Source organism: Nothoprocta perdicaria, unplaced genomic scaffold, assembly GCF_003342845.1.
Source record: "Nothoprocta perdicaria isolate Ctin4 unplaced genomic scaffold, notPer1 scaffold_156, whole genome shotgun sequence".
NCBI classification, from domain to species: domain Eukaryota; kingdom Metazoa; phylum Chordata; class Aves; order Tinamiformes; family Tinamidae; genus Nothoprocta; species Nothoprocta perdicaria.
The window spans coordinates 814,009-828,491 of record NW_020454716.1 but is presented as its reverse complement, the minus strand read 5'-3'; the positions used below and the strand labels follow the sequence as shown (position 1 = coordinate 828,491).

Sequence of the window (14,483 nt, the reverse complement as noted above, 5' to 3'; positions counted from 1 at the left end):
GGCTTTCTGAGGTCCCTTTGTGGAGTTTGACAATTACAGAGTTCTTTCTGGCAGTGGCTCTGAACAGCAGCATGCTGAGGGAAAAGAGGGRGGAAAAATCTGCATCTACAAGTAAGAAGAATTTTGAAAAAAAATAGAAATTTATAACTTTTAAATTTCCTAGTTTGAGGAAATTTTATTATCAGAGAGGAATATGATTTCAGGTAAGCAATGGAAGGAGCTCTGTTTCCCATAACCTACAGGTAATTAGCCATTCAGTAAAAATTATTGAAGGAAAACAGCAAAGGGAGAGCCGACTGGCTAGTCTGGGAGAAGGCTGCTCGTACCTTGGAACAAAGAGTTTGGGCCGGGAGGCAAATCGTTCCATAGCTGCTGATCCCCTCCCATGTCCTTTCTAGATTATACAGGGATTGTCAGCAGTTTTATCGAACCAGTCGCCCTCGCTGCAGTGGGATGTCGCTGCAGACGGCCTCCYGCAAAGGCTGCTCCTGTGAGATGTTGGGCTTTGGCTACTGATAAGAAGACCTTGCACCTCACTTGGCAAACAGCAAGGAGTAATATAGACAGCAGTGTGTGGCTGACAGCTTCTTGTGTAGAGCAGGACACAGCCAGTTTTGCTAAGAGGCTGTAAATTGTTGACGTTGCTCAGTATGGTGCCTTGAATCTCTGTACTCAAAACTTCAATATTGCTGTAGTGTTAAGAAATAACTCCTCTGTGTTAGTGCTGGACTGTTACTTAATGCGATTCTCTAAGTAGATTGTCTAAGCCCAACCTGCCCAGTTTCTGCCATAACCTGAGGCTGTTTTTGCAAAACACTTGGTGTACGCCTTACATGGGACTCCTCATCTCTTCAGTTGGGTTCTCTGTTCCGAGATGGATCTTGAACCTGGGAACGCTTGCATATGGCCACATTGAATTGAACCTCACAACAAATTTATGTCCTGAATCTTAAATGGTGGCTGCATTCTAAGAGCAAACAGGAGAGGTTCAGCTGCGCAGGGAGCATTTGGTGTGAGTGATGTTTCTGAGTATTTTCCAATATGTGGGACTCTGAAGGTGTGAGAGTCTGTTTTTGCTTGTACATGCACACACATGCGTGTGCACATGTGTGTATATATAAATGAACATATGCACAAAATACACTACAAGATGCTTGTAGCCACAAAAGCAGGTTGAAACTGTGGAAAGATAACAGAAATTTCTTGTTGCTTTTTATAGCTCAAAGAAAATGAATGGCACACTGGATCACCCAGACCAACCGGATCTAGATGCTATCAAAATGTTTGTGGGCCAGGTCCCACGGAGCTGGTGTGAGAAGGATCTAAGAGAACTCTTTGAACAGTATGGTGCTGTCTATGAAATCAATGTCTTGCGGGACAGGAGTCAAAACCCTCCTCAAAGCAAAGGTGAGAATTTCTTACGTGAGACTTGAGGTTTCAACTTCTTTCACACAGGTCCATGCTTCCTTGTTGTTTTCTTTCAGGCATCCCTTTCTCTTGGAGCACTATGCACCCAGGTGTGCATGCAAGCCCAGACTTTACAGTCCTGAACTGTTTGTGTCTAAATATAGTTGTCCTTGGAGTGTGACCCAATTGTTAAACTGGGCTGACTTTTTGGGAGAACAGAAGTAATGGCAGTGCTTGAAGAGTGTAAATACATAGTGTRTAAGTGTATAAATGCAAAGAGGAACATGTTATGAACATTGTTTCACATCAGAGGGTCATTWTGGTGTTGTGGCATGCTACAGTGTTACAGGAACGTAACATTTTAGACCAGATACAAAAAGCTCTTGAATATTTCTTTCCATTGAATATTTTAAGAGGATGCTAATCCAATAACCTGACTAAATTTTATACTTGTTTTTAGAGTTTGTTAGTATGCAGTATTTTATTTCCAGTGAAACTAGGGTTAGTCTGGGTGCTATTTTGGAACTGTGGAAGCTTTGCATTGCAGGGATGGTGAGATCTCTTAAAATAACAGATGAAAACTTTGTCAAAAGCAATTGAATGCATGTGAGGAAAAGCTTATGTAGTCTTATTCTTTTTGTTCATGTATTAGTTATTTATAATAAATTTAACCAGATATTTATAATGTAACTTATGAGAAGGCAGATTTATCTATTGTGAGATGATCTTCAAGCTTGCAGCTGATGAGAACGTCTGTTTCAATTTCTACTGTTAAAAAGTTTGTTTGTTTTCCTTTAAGGTAAAATGTGAGTTAGAGGAAAAAGTAGACTGATACAGATTAATTATTAGGGAATAATTGCTTCTGGTCAGTGTCAAAAGTCATTGTCTTACACTTTGCAGCTAAAGTAAACAACAAAAAAGGAGCAGTGAGGTTTTGAAGTTTATGCCTCATGCTGAGACTCTAGAGTTATATCCTGGTTTAAAATTAGTAAAGCAGATTAACCTGCACTAACGCAATTCCTCTCCAAGTCCCTAAGACTTATTAAATGGATGAGTAAAGAGCGTTTAACCAAGGAAATAGGAATGGAAATGGTGATGGGTAGGACTGARTTATGAATACTGTTACACATAGTGTCCAGTCTCTGTGAAGAGAGAGGGAGGAGGTATCCGTGAGCGGAAAGAACGGATCCTCTGCTGCCTTGCGGTTCTGCAATGGCACCAGGAAAACAAAGTCTTTTCTTCAGCAGCAACAAAGAGTTYGAGGTTAGTGCTTGCTTGTGCAAATCAGGCCTGTGTTAACTGTACTTGGCTTTGGAGACAAATGGTTTATAATGAACCAAGAATTTTCAGTCTGGTGCCATCTTTATTTTCAAAATAAGTCATTTGAGAATTGCTGGAGTTCAACCACTTTGCATATCAAAGACCATTCAGAGGATATTAGAAGCTGTTTTCAGGATTCAGACCAAAKGAGACATGTTAATGACTGAAAGTAGGAAAATATTAGTACTGACCAGTATGTGCTTGTCATTACTGGCTGGGCAATTGAAGAGTCTGTATGAAAAGAGCAGGAGAAAAATCATTTTCAAAACATATTGGCTGGCAAGATGTTTAGGCAAGAGGTTTGAACCATCATACTGGACAGCAAAATACTGTACACTTATTTACGAAAGAGATGGCAGCTTTAGCCAGAAATTGTTTGGCAAAAGCATCATTAAAGCATGCAGTTGTTTAGCTACATATGAGTTATTCCCTCAGGTCTGCATAAGTTCAATTTTTTACTTATCAGGAATCTTTTTGTAAACAATCACAGTCAGTAATACCTACCTATTTACATGTCTACACTCTCTTGCGTGCTGGGTATTTTGCGTGAGAAGGGTAGAAGTGGGACTTGTAATTTCTGTACAACTCAGCAAGGTACATAGTGTGCTTTCTTGGCTAGTATTTTGTTTCAATTGCAGGGTGCTGTTTTGTTACATTTTATACCCGTAAAGCTGCACTAGAAGCACAGAATGCTCTTCACAACATGAAGATACTCCCAGGGGTAAGAGAAAAGAYGTATTTTTCTTCACAACTCTGACTTGGTTGAGCTCTGGCACCACTGATGTATAAACATATGTTATCTCGCCCTCTGAAGCTGTGTTTTTAGAGAGCAGTCTGAAAGAGCAAGGTTGAGATTTACATCTTAGAAATGCTTGCGGGAATAATATTGTAATTAAATGGGTGGTGTGGCTTCTATGGTAATAGTTTCTGGGCGGGAAAGATGGCACGTTGTTAGGAAGTATACAGGAAAAGTGCTCTTTCTTCTTCCAGAAATGTACGCGTTTGCACATATGCCGTTCTCTAGAATAGCCTCTCTTGCTGTCTACTAGTCTTGTGGGATGTATTTCATAAAGCAAGGTGAATGCATTTAGGATGAAATGCTCTTATTGTATTTCAGATGCACCATCCTATCCAGATGAAACCAGCTGACAGTGAAAAGAATAATGGTAAGTTTTATTAAAGTCTGAGTTTTATGGCATGATAATAGGGAAACCAGGATTTTCCCTTTTTTTCTTTTTTGAACARCTTCTACCAGAAGTCTTCATGAATTACAGACTTAATTTTAAAAAGTGTTCTTTTAGTACAGTAGATACTGTAAGTGATGTCTATAGTTCTATGAGTCTGCATCTCCTGTTGCTCGTGACAAAACTGTGATGCCAGTTAGAGAAACATCCAGTGAATTCTTGTTTCTACTGAGATGGTTTAAATTAGGTATTCTTTTTTTTCTGTTTTTTTTTTTCCTTTTTTTTTAAAGTCCTTTGCCAATTTGAAGCAAGGCCTGTTGCAGCTTCAGTGGGACTCAGAAACTCATCTTTTAACATACAAGGACAAAAGAGTGTTCAAAACGTTCTTGTAGAGAAAAGACTGTGAATCTACTTATGTATGTTACCCAGTCCATGTGGATTAAGATGTTGAGCATGTACCAGTGTATAAATCTTGATTTATATATGTATTTCCGTAATGACTTTTTTGTGTGTGTGTTTGAATACAAAGTTACATACACATACGTGTGTGCACACAAGAAAGTAATATTGCTGCCTACATCCTTGTGATTTAAGTCTTGTCAACTGAAATAGTTTGGAACTTTCTTCTTCAAGCTCATAGGCAACACAGTGAATAAATTRATTTCCCTGCTTTCCCCCATCCACTGCACAGAATAGAAGACTCTCCCTTGAAGCTTCAAACTGTGCAATGTTGTTCATTGTACTGTGATTTATTTTGTGTTGAATGTCGTATTTGTGAACTGTTTTATATTCCCAAATGTTATTATGGATACTTTGCTCCATCTCCTAAAAATGGACGTTTCAGATGGTGATTGGCCTTTTTAATCAAGTAAAATGAGAGGCATAAAGTTCTGCTCTGGATTTGAATTTATCTCACTCCCTCTAATTGACATCAAACTGACAATTGTAACCACTAACTGACAATGTAGGAGAAATGCTTGTGTCTGGACTGTTTATTTTAAAGTAGCCCACACACCGAAAGGTGTTCTTCTGCGCTTAGAGATAAGATATGGCAGCACAAGCCATCCGTCCTTCTGATTTGAGGTGTCATTTTCATGCTCTTACTACAGATTAGAATGGATGAATATGAAGCGGAACTAAAACAGTCGCTGTTGCTTCCACTGTTGAGACAGGATCATGAGGAAATAGGCAGAACTAAGTTTAAGTGATTGGATGAAGAGGGTAATCTAAAGGGCTAGACAGAAGCCTTCTGCAGGTAACTTGCTTGTTTAGATATAGGAAAGGTGTGCTGACAGTCTAGAGACAGAGATGGATGAGAGGATGCAAGTAGTCTAGTAAAATATGTAAAACTCTTCTCTCATCAGGAGGAATGGACAGTAGAAGATGAGGGAAGWGCACCATTTCTCTGAAACAGTTCTTTATTTTCTTACATACTTGCAGTTCACAGGCTTGCAATGAAGACAGTTTTATCTAAATATAACAATAAAACACCTATAGGCATTCTGCARGTTTACTGAAGTATCTCATACCTTTATAAAATGGATAAGATTTAGCTCCTGGGAATCTAGTTTCAACAAATCCCTACTCYAAATACAAGGGAAATAGTCCTACAATTGTCAAAGAAGACATTTTGACAAAACGAGGTTAATGTGTCATCTTCGGTCTTTTCCCCACTGCCTCATTAGCAACACTGTTTTTTGGCAGCTTTACCTTGCTGAAAGTGTTTTGCTTTTATTTTCTTTCCATTATTTCAGCTATTAGAAAAGACAAGGTAGAGCTGAAAAGGGCCTACAATACAAGGAAAGCTATGATCCAAGTTCTGCCTTGATGCAAGTGCTTCTTTGTTAGTAATACTCTTTATCTTTTTGATTTCTTAGCAGTAGAAGATAGGAAATTGTTTATTGGAATGATATCCAAGAAGTGCAATGAAAATGATATCCGAGTGATGTTCTCCTCCTTTGGACAGATTGAAGAATGCAGAATATTACGGGGCCCAGATGGTCTCAGCCGAGGTAAGCACGAAGCCCTTCTGACTGTTCAACATTCTCCACTCTCTCCTCTGGCAGCTGCTATGCAGCCTAAGGTAGCATTTCAGCTGTTTCTGTGATTTCTCCACCCACCCTCTATTCCCCTCATAAGCTTTTGCATTTCTTGGTTTGTCTCAGTAATTGTGAGTATAATGAATGACTTGTTTGATGTTTTTGTTTTGTTTTCTTTTTCCTCAGGTTGTGCATTTGTGACTTTTACGACAAGAGCCATGGCACAAACAGCAATCAAAGCAATGCACCAAGCACAAACCATGGAGGTAAATCTAGTTAGTGACTGGGAGGAAAAGATGTAATGGGCCAGGCAGTCACTGTGGAGTTTAGGAGACTAGGGAACAGACAGAAGTGTAATGGGAGTCTCTCTACAAGTATTCCTTCTGAAATATTGTGTTTGCTCAGCTCCTATCTTTAGAGTTCAACATAGACACTTGATCTGCAGAGAAAATACCAAAATAAAAATAAACATTAAAAGAGATTTTGAATCTTTTAGAAAATTTGTGACATTTGGATAGAAGAGAAGATAATATATATTATTTGAGCATATGTAAGAAGAAAAAATTATCTTAGTGACTAGCTCTTAATGCAATATTTCTGTGACTACTGGAGGGATAGCAAGGTGGTAACTGTGAATTACTATTTGCAGGGTTGCTCTTCTCCCATTGTGGTAAAATTTGCTGACACGCAAAAGGACAAAGAGCAGAAACGAATTGCTCAGCAACTCCAGCAACAAATGCAACAGATCAGTGCTGCCTCTGTATGGGGAAATCTGGCTGGTCTGAACACGCTTGGACCCCAATACTTAGCAGTGAGTTTCTAACTTTGATTCCTTTAATATCTTTAGGGATTATGGTGTCTGGTTGTCGTATAGTGTTTAATGTGTTCATTCTCAGAAGACATTAGGTAGATAGATGCAGGGTTTTTAATCCCCGTTTTGTGGTTGGGCAGGCTGAATCACAAAGAAATCAAGTTATGTACTAATAGTGACTCAGGATGTGTCTGACAGGGAAGTTTTTAACCCCAGTCCCTAAAGCCCTGCACACAGAAACATATTTTCCCTGCCTTCAGTAGAATGACTTTGTGCTGGGGAGATTTTCCTCGTATGTTGTGGCCTCTGTATTTATCCAGTAGTTCTTGCATGCCCTTTCATGTCCATCTGATGACCTAGGTTTTGTATTCCTCATCCATTGTTCCTTCTCCAACATTTATTTTTTTCATACTCTTCCAGTTAGACTTAGTACAGTATTTGGTGCTGTGTAAATAGAAAAGGAGGTCAGGTGCAAGTGCTAAGCAGCTCACAGTGCTATTGCCTCTGACTCACGTGGATTGTCAGGGTGACTGTGAGAACTGTTCTCGTGTGATGTGAAGGTTTGGGGAACAGAAAAGAAAAAATTGACCTCACGCTTGCAATGATGTACTACTGGAATGAGTACAATCCTTCCTTCATTGGAATTTCTTTGTAACAACAACTAGTTAATGGAGAAAGGAATGGGAAATCCCTCTAAATAGCCTCTTAGTTGAGATTTATTTCCCTTGTGTGGTTGCTGTGCCCTTTTGCTTGAGGGCTGTGGAGGGAATCCCCTCACGCAGCAGCTCATTGGTTTTGTTATGGCATCTGGCAGTTTTCCTGTGCCAGTAACATCAGCTGTAAAGTCTGGCTTGAGGTAGTGTGTTCTTAGCAGTGGCTCTGCTGGCTGAGGTGCTTTGAAGGGGATTCTTGTTCACTGCTGCTGATTCTAGTGGTTTTGTCTTGGTGCACTAAAAACTAACTTCTCTTCGGCTCGTTCCCTGATCCTGCTAAGTGGGGAAAGCTTTCCTTGGGCTGTTGCTTTGGTTGTGGTGTGCTGCATGGGCAGTGTGGACTACCCTGTGGTGGTGCTTTGGCTGCAGTGTGTGAGGGGACTTCTCTTCCCTCTTGGCTACGGGGTGATGCACTGGCAGCGGGAACTCTCTGTGACGGCGCTCTGGCTGTGGTGTGATGCAGTTTCTCCCAGAAGCGGAGCCAGCCCTCACTCTCACTCTTGTTTTGTTTTTTGGTGTAATGTCTAGCTTTATTTGCAGCTCCTTCAGCAGACAGCAGCTGCCTCATCTGGGAACCTGAACACATTGAGCAGCCTCCACCCAATGGGAGGTGAGTTTATTTCCACCAGAAGACAGATTCAATGCCAAAGTCAAAAGGAGCAGGGTAGAGGAAGCAGTCAAAATGCTGAGACATTAACCCTAGTTGTAATAAGTACTCCTGATATATCTACTCCCTTGGAATGACGCAATCCTCTGCTACAAGTGTGAATATTCTTTCTTAACCTTAGTTAATCATTGTCCCCAAGGTAAGTTGTGGTATGCTGTTAATCTTTCCTACCTCTGGTATTTGTTCAAACAGATACAGATTTGAGGCATTATGTTTTGAAATRAACACCCTGGTACATGAATTTCAGTGATGATGGCTTCCTGAGGTTTCCTGTTTTAAAATATTTCTTCTTAAATGCCTCAAAACTGTAAATGCAGTGTTGCAAGGGAAGTGAATTAGTCCTTCTCTTGGGATGTATCCTGAATTTGTGTTGCATGATTGATTACAATATTGCTAGAAGGAGGGACATGCTGATGTAATTGAATGTATGAACTAAATTCCTTTCTATAGACCGCTAGTCAGCATATTCACCAAGTATAGCAGATGAAAATAATATAAGGAAAAACATCTGAAGTAAGTTAAACTTAGATACTTTAGGGATGTGGAGATAGCAAAGAAGTTGCTAAACTGTGGCTATGAATTAATGGCCCTTCCGTCTGTGAGACCCATGTTAGTATCCCCATTCACTGCATTCTGTATGTTTATCTGCAGATAAAGAAAAAAAAGAAAAACTTCTAATTATGATTTTAATGCTGAATATTTTAAACTTTTAAAACCGCCTCCTAGAAATATGGAGTAATCCAAAGTATTACATGCTGCACCTGCAAAGAAGTCAATTTAAAACTGCTATGAAATTGTTGTCTCTTGTGTATCTGACTTGTGTATGTACACCCATCAGTAACAGCTAAAAACTTTTGAAGTGTTATGTCCTTTGTTATAAGAATTTGTATTTGCCTTTGAGGTTAATTCTAACCAGTGTCTCTTACATTTACATTTTTTCTTTTCATGTTAGACTTCTACAGAGTTCTCAGGTCTAAGTATCTCAGACTCTTCTGTTGTACTATCCTGTTTCATATGTGGTGGTGATCTTGATAGATTTTTGTAATGAACAAGATGATGATGCTTTTTTCTTTCTTTTACTGCAGTAAGGATCTAGTTGAGGTTGCATATAAAGCTTTCAGAGTTGTTCTGTAGTCATTGTTAAAGAATATCATAAAAATTGAGAACTGTTGAGTGTATATAGCAAATTGAAATGGGAATCTTTCATGGTGCTTTGAAATAATTATTCAAAGACCAGATCTTCACCAAAAGAAGTTTAAAAGTCTCATTAATATCTCAGCTGAGATTTCTTTCACAAAATTCATAGAAATCTCTGTATCAGACTTAACAGACAAAATTTAATCTTGACCCTATTTGAAAGCAGATGGGAAAACAATGTGATGAAAAGAGGACAGGTGCAATGTACGCATGCCAAACTGCTTCAGAAAGGAAGCAAGCTGCTCTATCCTTCAGCAGCTCTAACTCTGAAGGAGCTCTAACCCTCTCTAGCACAATAAAAACAGCAGGACTTTCCTGTTTTGACTTCATGCTCTTCTTTGTGTTGCAGTAGCATCTTGAGAACACAAGTAGTTACGATCCTCTTGTTTTAGACATTAAATTTGGTCTACAAAACAGATCCTTCCACCAAAAGAAAATAATTTTAAAACATAATAAATTAAGTATGATAATGGTAATAGAAGTTATTGAGCAGGTAGTTGATATTGCATTGAATCATTGTCCATTTACATTTTCCTTTTATMCATTTACTTTATTTCCAAACAGATATTTGAATCTTTTGAAATGCATGCTTTGCTACTAGATACTTCCTGAGCATCCAAAAGAGGGGTAGATGCTATGCCTACCTTTAGTGGTTGTTACATTAATAGTGATTGAAATTAAATCCAAAATCAAGTCTATAGGACGGAAAAACTACTAGGGATTGGCTGAAGTTAGATGGGAAGAGGAGAATCTGTTAGAATAAGTAAAGTTAGAGACACAAGATGGAAGTAAGGAGAAGGGAAGAGAGGCAGAATAGGAAGAATAGAGCTAGCCTTCTGGATGGATAAAACACAGAAGTCCTGAGGAGATGAGTAKCAGGCAGAGAAAGAGGGCAAACTGCTTTGTCAGTATTGAATGAATGGTTTATTTGGAAGCTGTGACTCAAAATGAAGATGAGACAGATGAGTAAATTGTCTCCTAAAAGTTCATTAACACTAGGGCATCTTCCTTAACTTAGCATCACACTTATAACTAAGAGTATTTTGGGAGGAAGAACGCTGCTTGGAAATTGTTCTCTGGAGTCTGAATCTTGAATCATGACTATTCGCAAGAGATTGCAGTGTGGAAAAGGTCAAGAACTGGTATAGAAGGTTTTTTGTTTAGTTTTTAAGTTCGTCTCTGTACTGACTGATGGCCTTATGATGTGCTGAGGTTGCTGGGTCTGATGAGCCTTCTTACCGTCACAGCAGCCGCTGCATTTTCCCCTGTGTTGCAGGCCTGAACGCGATGCAGCTCCAGAACCTGGCCGCTCTGGCCGCCGCAGCCAGCGCGGCCCAGAACCCGCCGAGCGGCACCGCTGCGCTCACCTCCTCCAGCAGCCCCCTGAGCGTGCTCACCAGCTCAGGTAAGAGGCTGCCTGCACCAGGGCCACGCGCCTTCCCTGGCCTCGGGACTCACTCCACTGGTTGGTGATTTTTCTTTCTTCAGGCCACGTATGTTATCCAGAGAGACTAGGTTTCCTAAACAGCGTCCTCCTGATAACTTACTGTGAAACATGCTCATTAAAAGCAACAAATAGGGGAGAAATGCTTTCTGCAGTGTGTTGGAGGAATATAGAACCAGAATAATAGGTTATAAAGAAGAAAAGCTGCTTAGAAACCTTTATGTCACAAGGTCAGGAATTAAACTTTGAGTGTTTTGCCTAGTTTTCTACTTGAGAAATCCCTGAGAGAGGSCTCAAGGAGTCTTGTTAATGGAGTTTATGCCACTTGGAAAAACAAAACAACACTTAAAAACAAAACAAAAAGCTCATGGTCTGTAATCCTTAAAGATAAAAAAATCTAAAACTTATCCTATATTTAGAACCTTCTACTGTTTCCTCTCAGAGAAAGTATGAACATGAATATGTTTGTGAATCCCCCAATGCCTTCCTCAAGTAGTAGCAGAGCTGAAATGGTCAGGTTACTTCAGCTATGACTGGCCTTTGGAGCCATTCCTTGTTGGCTCCAGCCTCCACTGAGCTCACATGCCTCACACATGCTGCAGAAGACAGAGCCAAATTCTCCCCAGAAGTGCACAGCAAAAGGACAAAAGGCAACAGACACAAGTTGCAAGAGTGAAAATTCTGACTGGATATAAAGGAAAATAATTAATGTGAGAGCCATGAACGCAGGAAGCAGGTGCCCAGAGAGACTGTGCAATCAGTCAGCTGAACAAAGCCCAGAACAGCTGGATCTGGCTTTGAAGTTAACTGTTTTGAGCAGACAGTTGGACTAGATGATCTTCAGAAATTACACTATGATTTTATGATTCCTTGGGATTGACTAGTCTCTGTGAATTTTGTCTTCTGTGAATGTCCCACAGCATTTTGCAGGTTTTGTTTCCAGACTTGTTTTGGGACTCTCTTACCCCRTTAATCACACTGGCTGGCAAGGAGCTAGGTGGTGAGGAACAGTGGTCCATTTTCAAGGACCATCTGTTCAAAATCTAAACAAATTTATGATAGCTTGCCATGACAATAGCCTGCCAATGAGTGAATATCCTAGAGAGTCGTAACAATTTACCCTTCACAGTCCTTTAATCTGAAGCAGTCACTGCTGTATTACTCTTAACCCCTCTTTTTTAGCATATTTTCCAAGAGTAGAGATTGACTTTATTCAAGAGAAAAGGAGGAGAAAAAAGAAAGAAATTCTGGAGGATATATGGTCTGTTTGATCCATCACAATCTGAAAGTTTTAGGACTTTTCATTAGAGATGAGTGTGTTTGACCTTTTAAAAACTGTACATAAATTGAGGGGGGAAAAAGCCTCCATGAATATGGGCAACAGTTGGGTTCATAACATCTTATTGTTATTCATTATAAATCGTTATAGCTCTTCACTCTGCACAGGCTATTTCTTATCTGTCACAAAAGCAAACTTGAGGTTCTCTTTTGATTATGTGTGTGTTCACACTGCATGTGTTCGCACAGAAGAAGCTGTTAGACTTCACACTAACCCGGAGCATCCATTTGGAACCATACTTAGACCTCAGAAGGAAAATCAATGTATAGCCATTCAGTGCCACGTAAATGACTTTCTTGTCTAAGTGGACCATATGGCAATATCCACTGTGATAACCTCTTAGACCTAACTGCAGATGAGATGACTACTGGCTTGACTTCTATCCATCTGTCATCCAAATGTTCACCTGATGCTTGTTTTGACATCTATCCCAGACTGTCCTCAAGTAACATAATTGGTGGAAAAATCCAGACACTAGGAGCCACTTGAATTTTCACTCACACTGATAATCTTCTGTGTGTTGGGGAACTTGCTCAGAGAGCCACACAGGGCAGGCTCTGTGGTCTAGACCTGGGATACCCATCACTATTGTTGAATTCAGAGATGTTAAGTATTCTTGTAGTGCTGTCTTTCTGCACATTCCAGGTCATCAGGGTTTTTTTAGATTTTTCACATGCAGGGAGTGATTTGGTGTTTCTAATGCAGAACAGCATGAAGCAAAATTCCTTCAACTGCCAAATCTTCCCTTTGGAAATTAACAGTCCACTGCTGCTTTCTCCTGTGGGTCATCCATATTATAGAGACTATGATTTTAGCAGATAGCCTTTCATTTAAACTGCTGATTTTTGAATGAGGCATTCAAAAACGATATTATGGAAGTATTTCAGGACTGGAGCACCTTGGAAGCAATGTTTTTCATTTGGACATCAACAGGAATTGTGTGCTCCAAAGCAAGATCACATGTGTGGAAATACTGKTTTTTTTCTCCTTTTCCGTTCTTTTAAGGGAACCATCAAAGMCTAGATAATTTTAGTTGCCTTAGAGTGTCCTCAGCAATATTGTTTTTAAGGATGTGTGAGTCTTTCTACTCTAACTGGAAGTACCTCTGTTACAGTTCTGTCAGATTCATTGTCTGGATTTTAATGCTCTTTACTTTGTTGCTTGGATGCTTGATGACTGAGTGAGGACAGACTTATTCTTTCCAGACAAGCACCAGGAAAATCCCTTAATCTGCCTACCTCAACAAGTTCGCAGTTAATATCCCTGTCCTAGTTTCATCATCTTTTCCAGGTATTCTTTACTACTTATTAAAAAATTTTGAAAGCCCTCTGTCCTTTCAGTGTTGGAGTTCATTCACCAGCCATTTTGATTTTGGCCATACATCTTCAAAATGAGGATGATTTTGCCTCTTTTGTTGTCAGTCATTAAAATAGCTCCTGTTACGAACAGAGCCTTGCAGTGGGAACTTTAAATCTTGCCACTKTCCTGCTGTCCGGAAAGCCCTTTGAGCTGGTGGTTGCAGGTCTCCTCGTCTGCTCCCTCACGACGGCAATATGTCTGGTAGCTAGCACCCTAGCCAAAAAGGTAGGGAAGATGCATGGTCAGATTTCCTTAAACTGTTTTTCTGTGACAAGTGACAACACAGTGAAACTGTGATGTCTGATTCCTGTTTATCCTAGGAGGTGAATCAATTTAGCTTTTTTCTTTCATATATGCTGTTTCCTGTGTAGAAGTAACAATGTTTTCCTTTTATCTAATGCCATCTTCTTATATCATCAGTGCAAAAAACTTTGTAAGAATTCCTTGTCTTTGTGTTCACAATGGAAAGGATAAAGAACATTTTGGTCTTCTTGTAGATAATTTCACACTAGKTTATAGTCTAATAGTGATCCTTTGTTTTCTAGGGGTCTGCTCAGCAATAATTCCAATTAGCAGTGATTTCTTAATGTATTATTCCAGTAGCTGACTGTTGTAGGGTGACCATCAGGGTCCGTGTGTKTTTTTGCTCCCTGCTGCTTTTTCACTTCAGAATACTATTTATTCTTTGAGTTTTCCTTTGACTGGGAGAAATAGAGAGAAGAGCCATTGCTCTGCCCTTTTCATTGTCCCATACGAGAGGATGAGGCTTTGGAGCATGATTTACAGATACTGCTTGAATTGAGCATAATCAGTGTTAGGTTTGAACTCTTGTTTTGGACAATGTACCCCCTCTAGGGAACACMTATGTAAGGTTCTACATCTTGTGGAGGTACCTTTACAAGATAAATCACTAGATGATAGAAACCAAGAKGGATTTCTAAGAAAATGTAAGTTTAATAACAAACCAAAAGAAAAAAAGTGAAACAATGCTAAAAATTAGGAC

General features: G+C 39.7%; 1 protein-coding gene across 9 annotated transcripts in view; it reads left to right on the top strand.

The window, feature by feature from the left end:
• The window catches only part of CELF1 (CUGBP Elav-like family member 1), a 40,217-nt gene that overhangs the window by 12,407 nt on the left and 13,327 nt on the right, over positions 1–14,483 (top strand). For 5 of the 9 annotated variants that reach the window (XM_026035070.1, XM_026035072.1, XM_026035071.1 and 2 more), the window contains exons 2-9: positions 1,220–1,407; positions 3,366–3,448; positions 3,845–3,893; positions 5,789–5,923; positions 6,137–6,216; positions 6,600–6,761; positions 8,003–8,084; positions 10,615–10,743. In XM_026035070.1, coding sequence (XP_025890855.1) covers positions 1,230–1,407; positions 3,366–3,448; positions 3,845–3,893; positions 5,789–5,923; positions 6,137–6,216; positions 6,600–6,761; positions 8,003–8,084; positions 10,615–10,743 — 898 coding nt within the window. In that variant the 5' untranslated portion in view covers positions 1,220–1,229. The remainder of the gene's footprint in view (positions 1–1,219; positions 1,408–3,365; positions 3,449–3,844; positions 3,894–5,788; positions 5,924–6,136; positions 6,217–6,599; positions 6,762–8,002; positions 8,085–10,614; positions 10,744–14,483) is intronic. The other 4 variants (XM_026035074.1, XM_026035073.1, XM_026035076.1 and 1 more) reach the window with 2 other exon arrangements.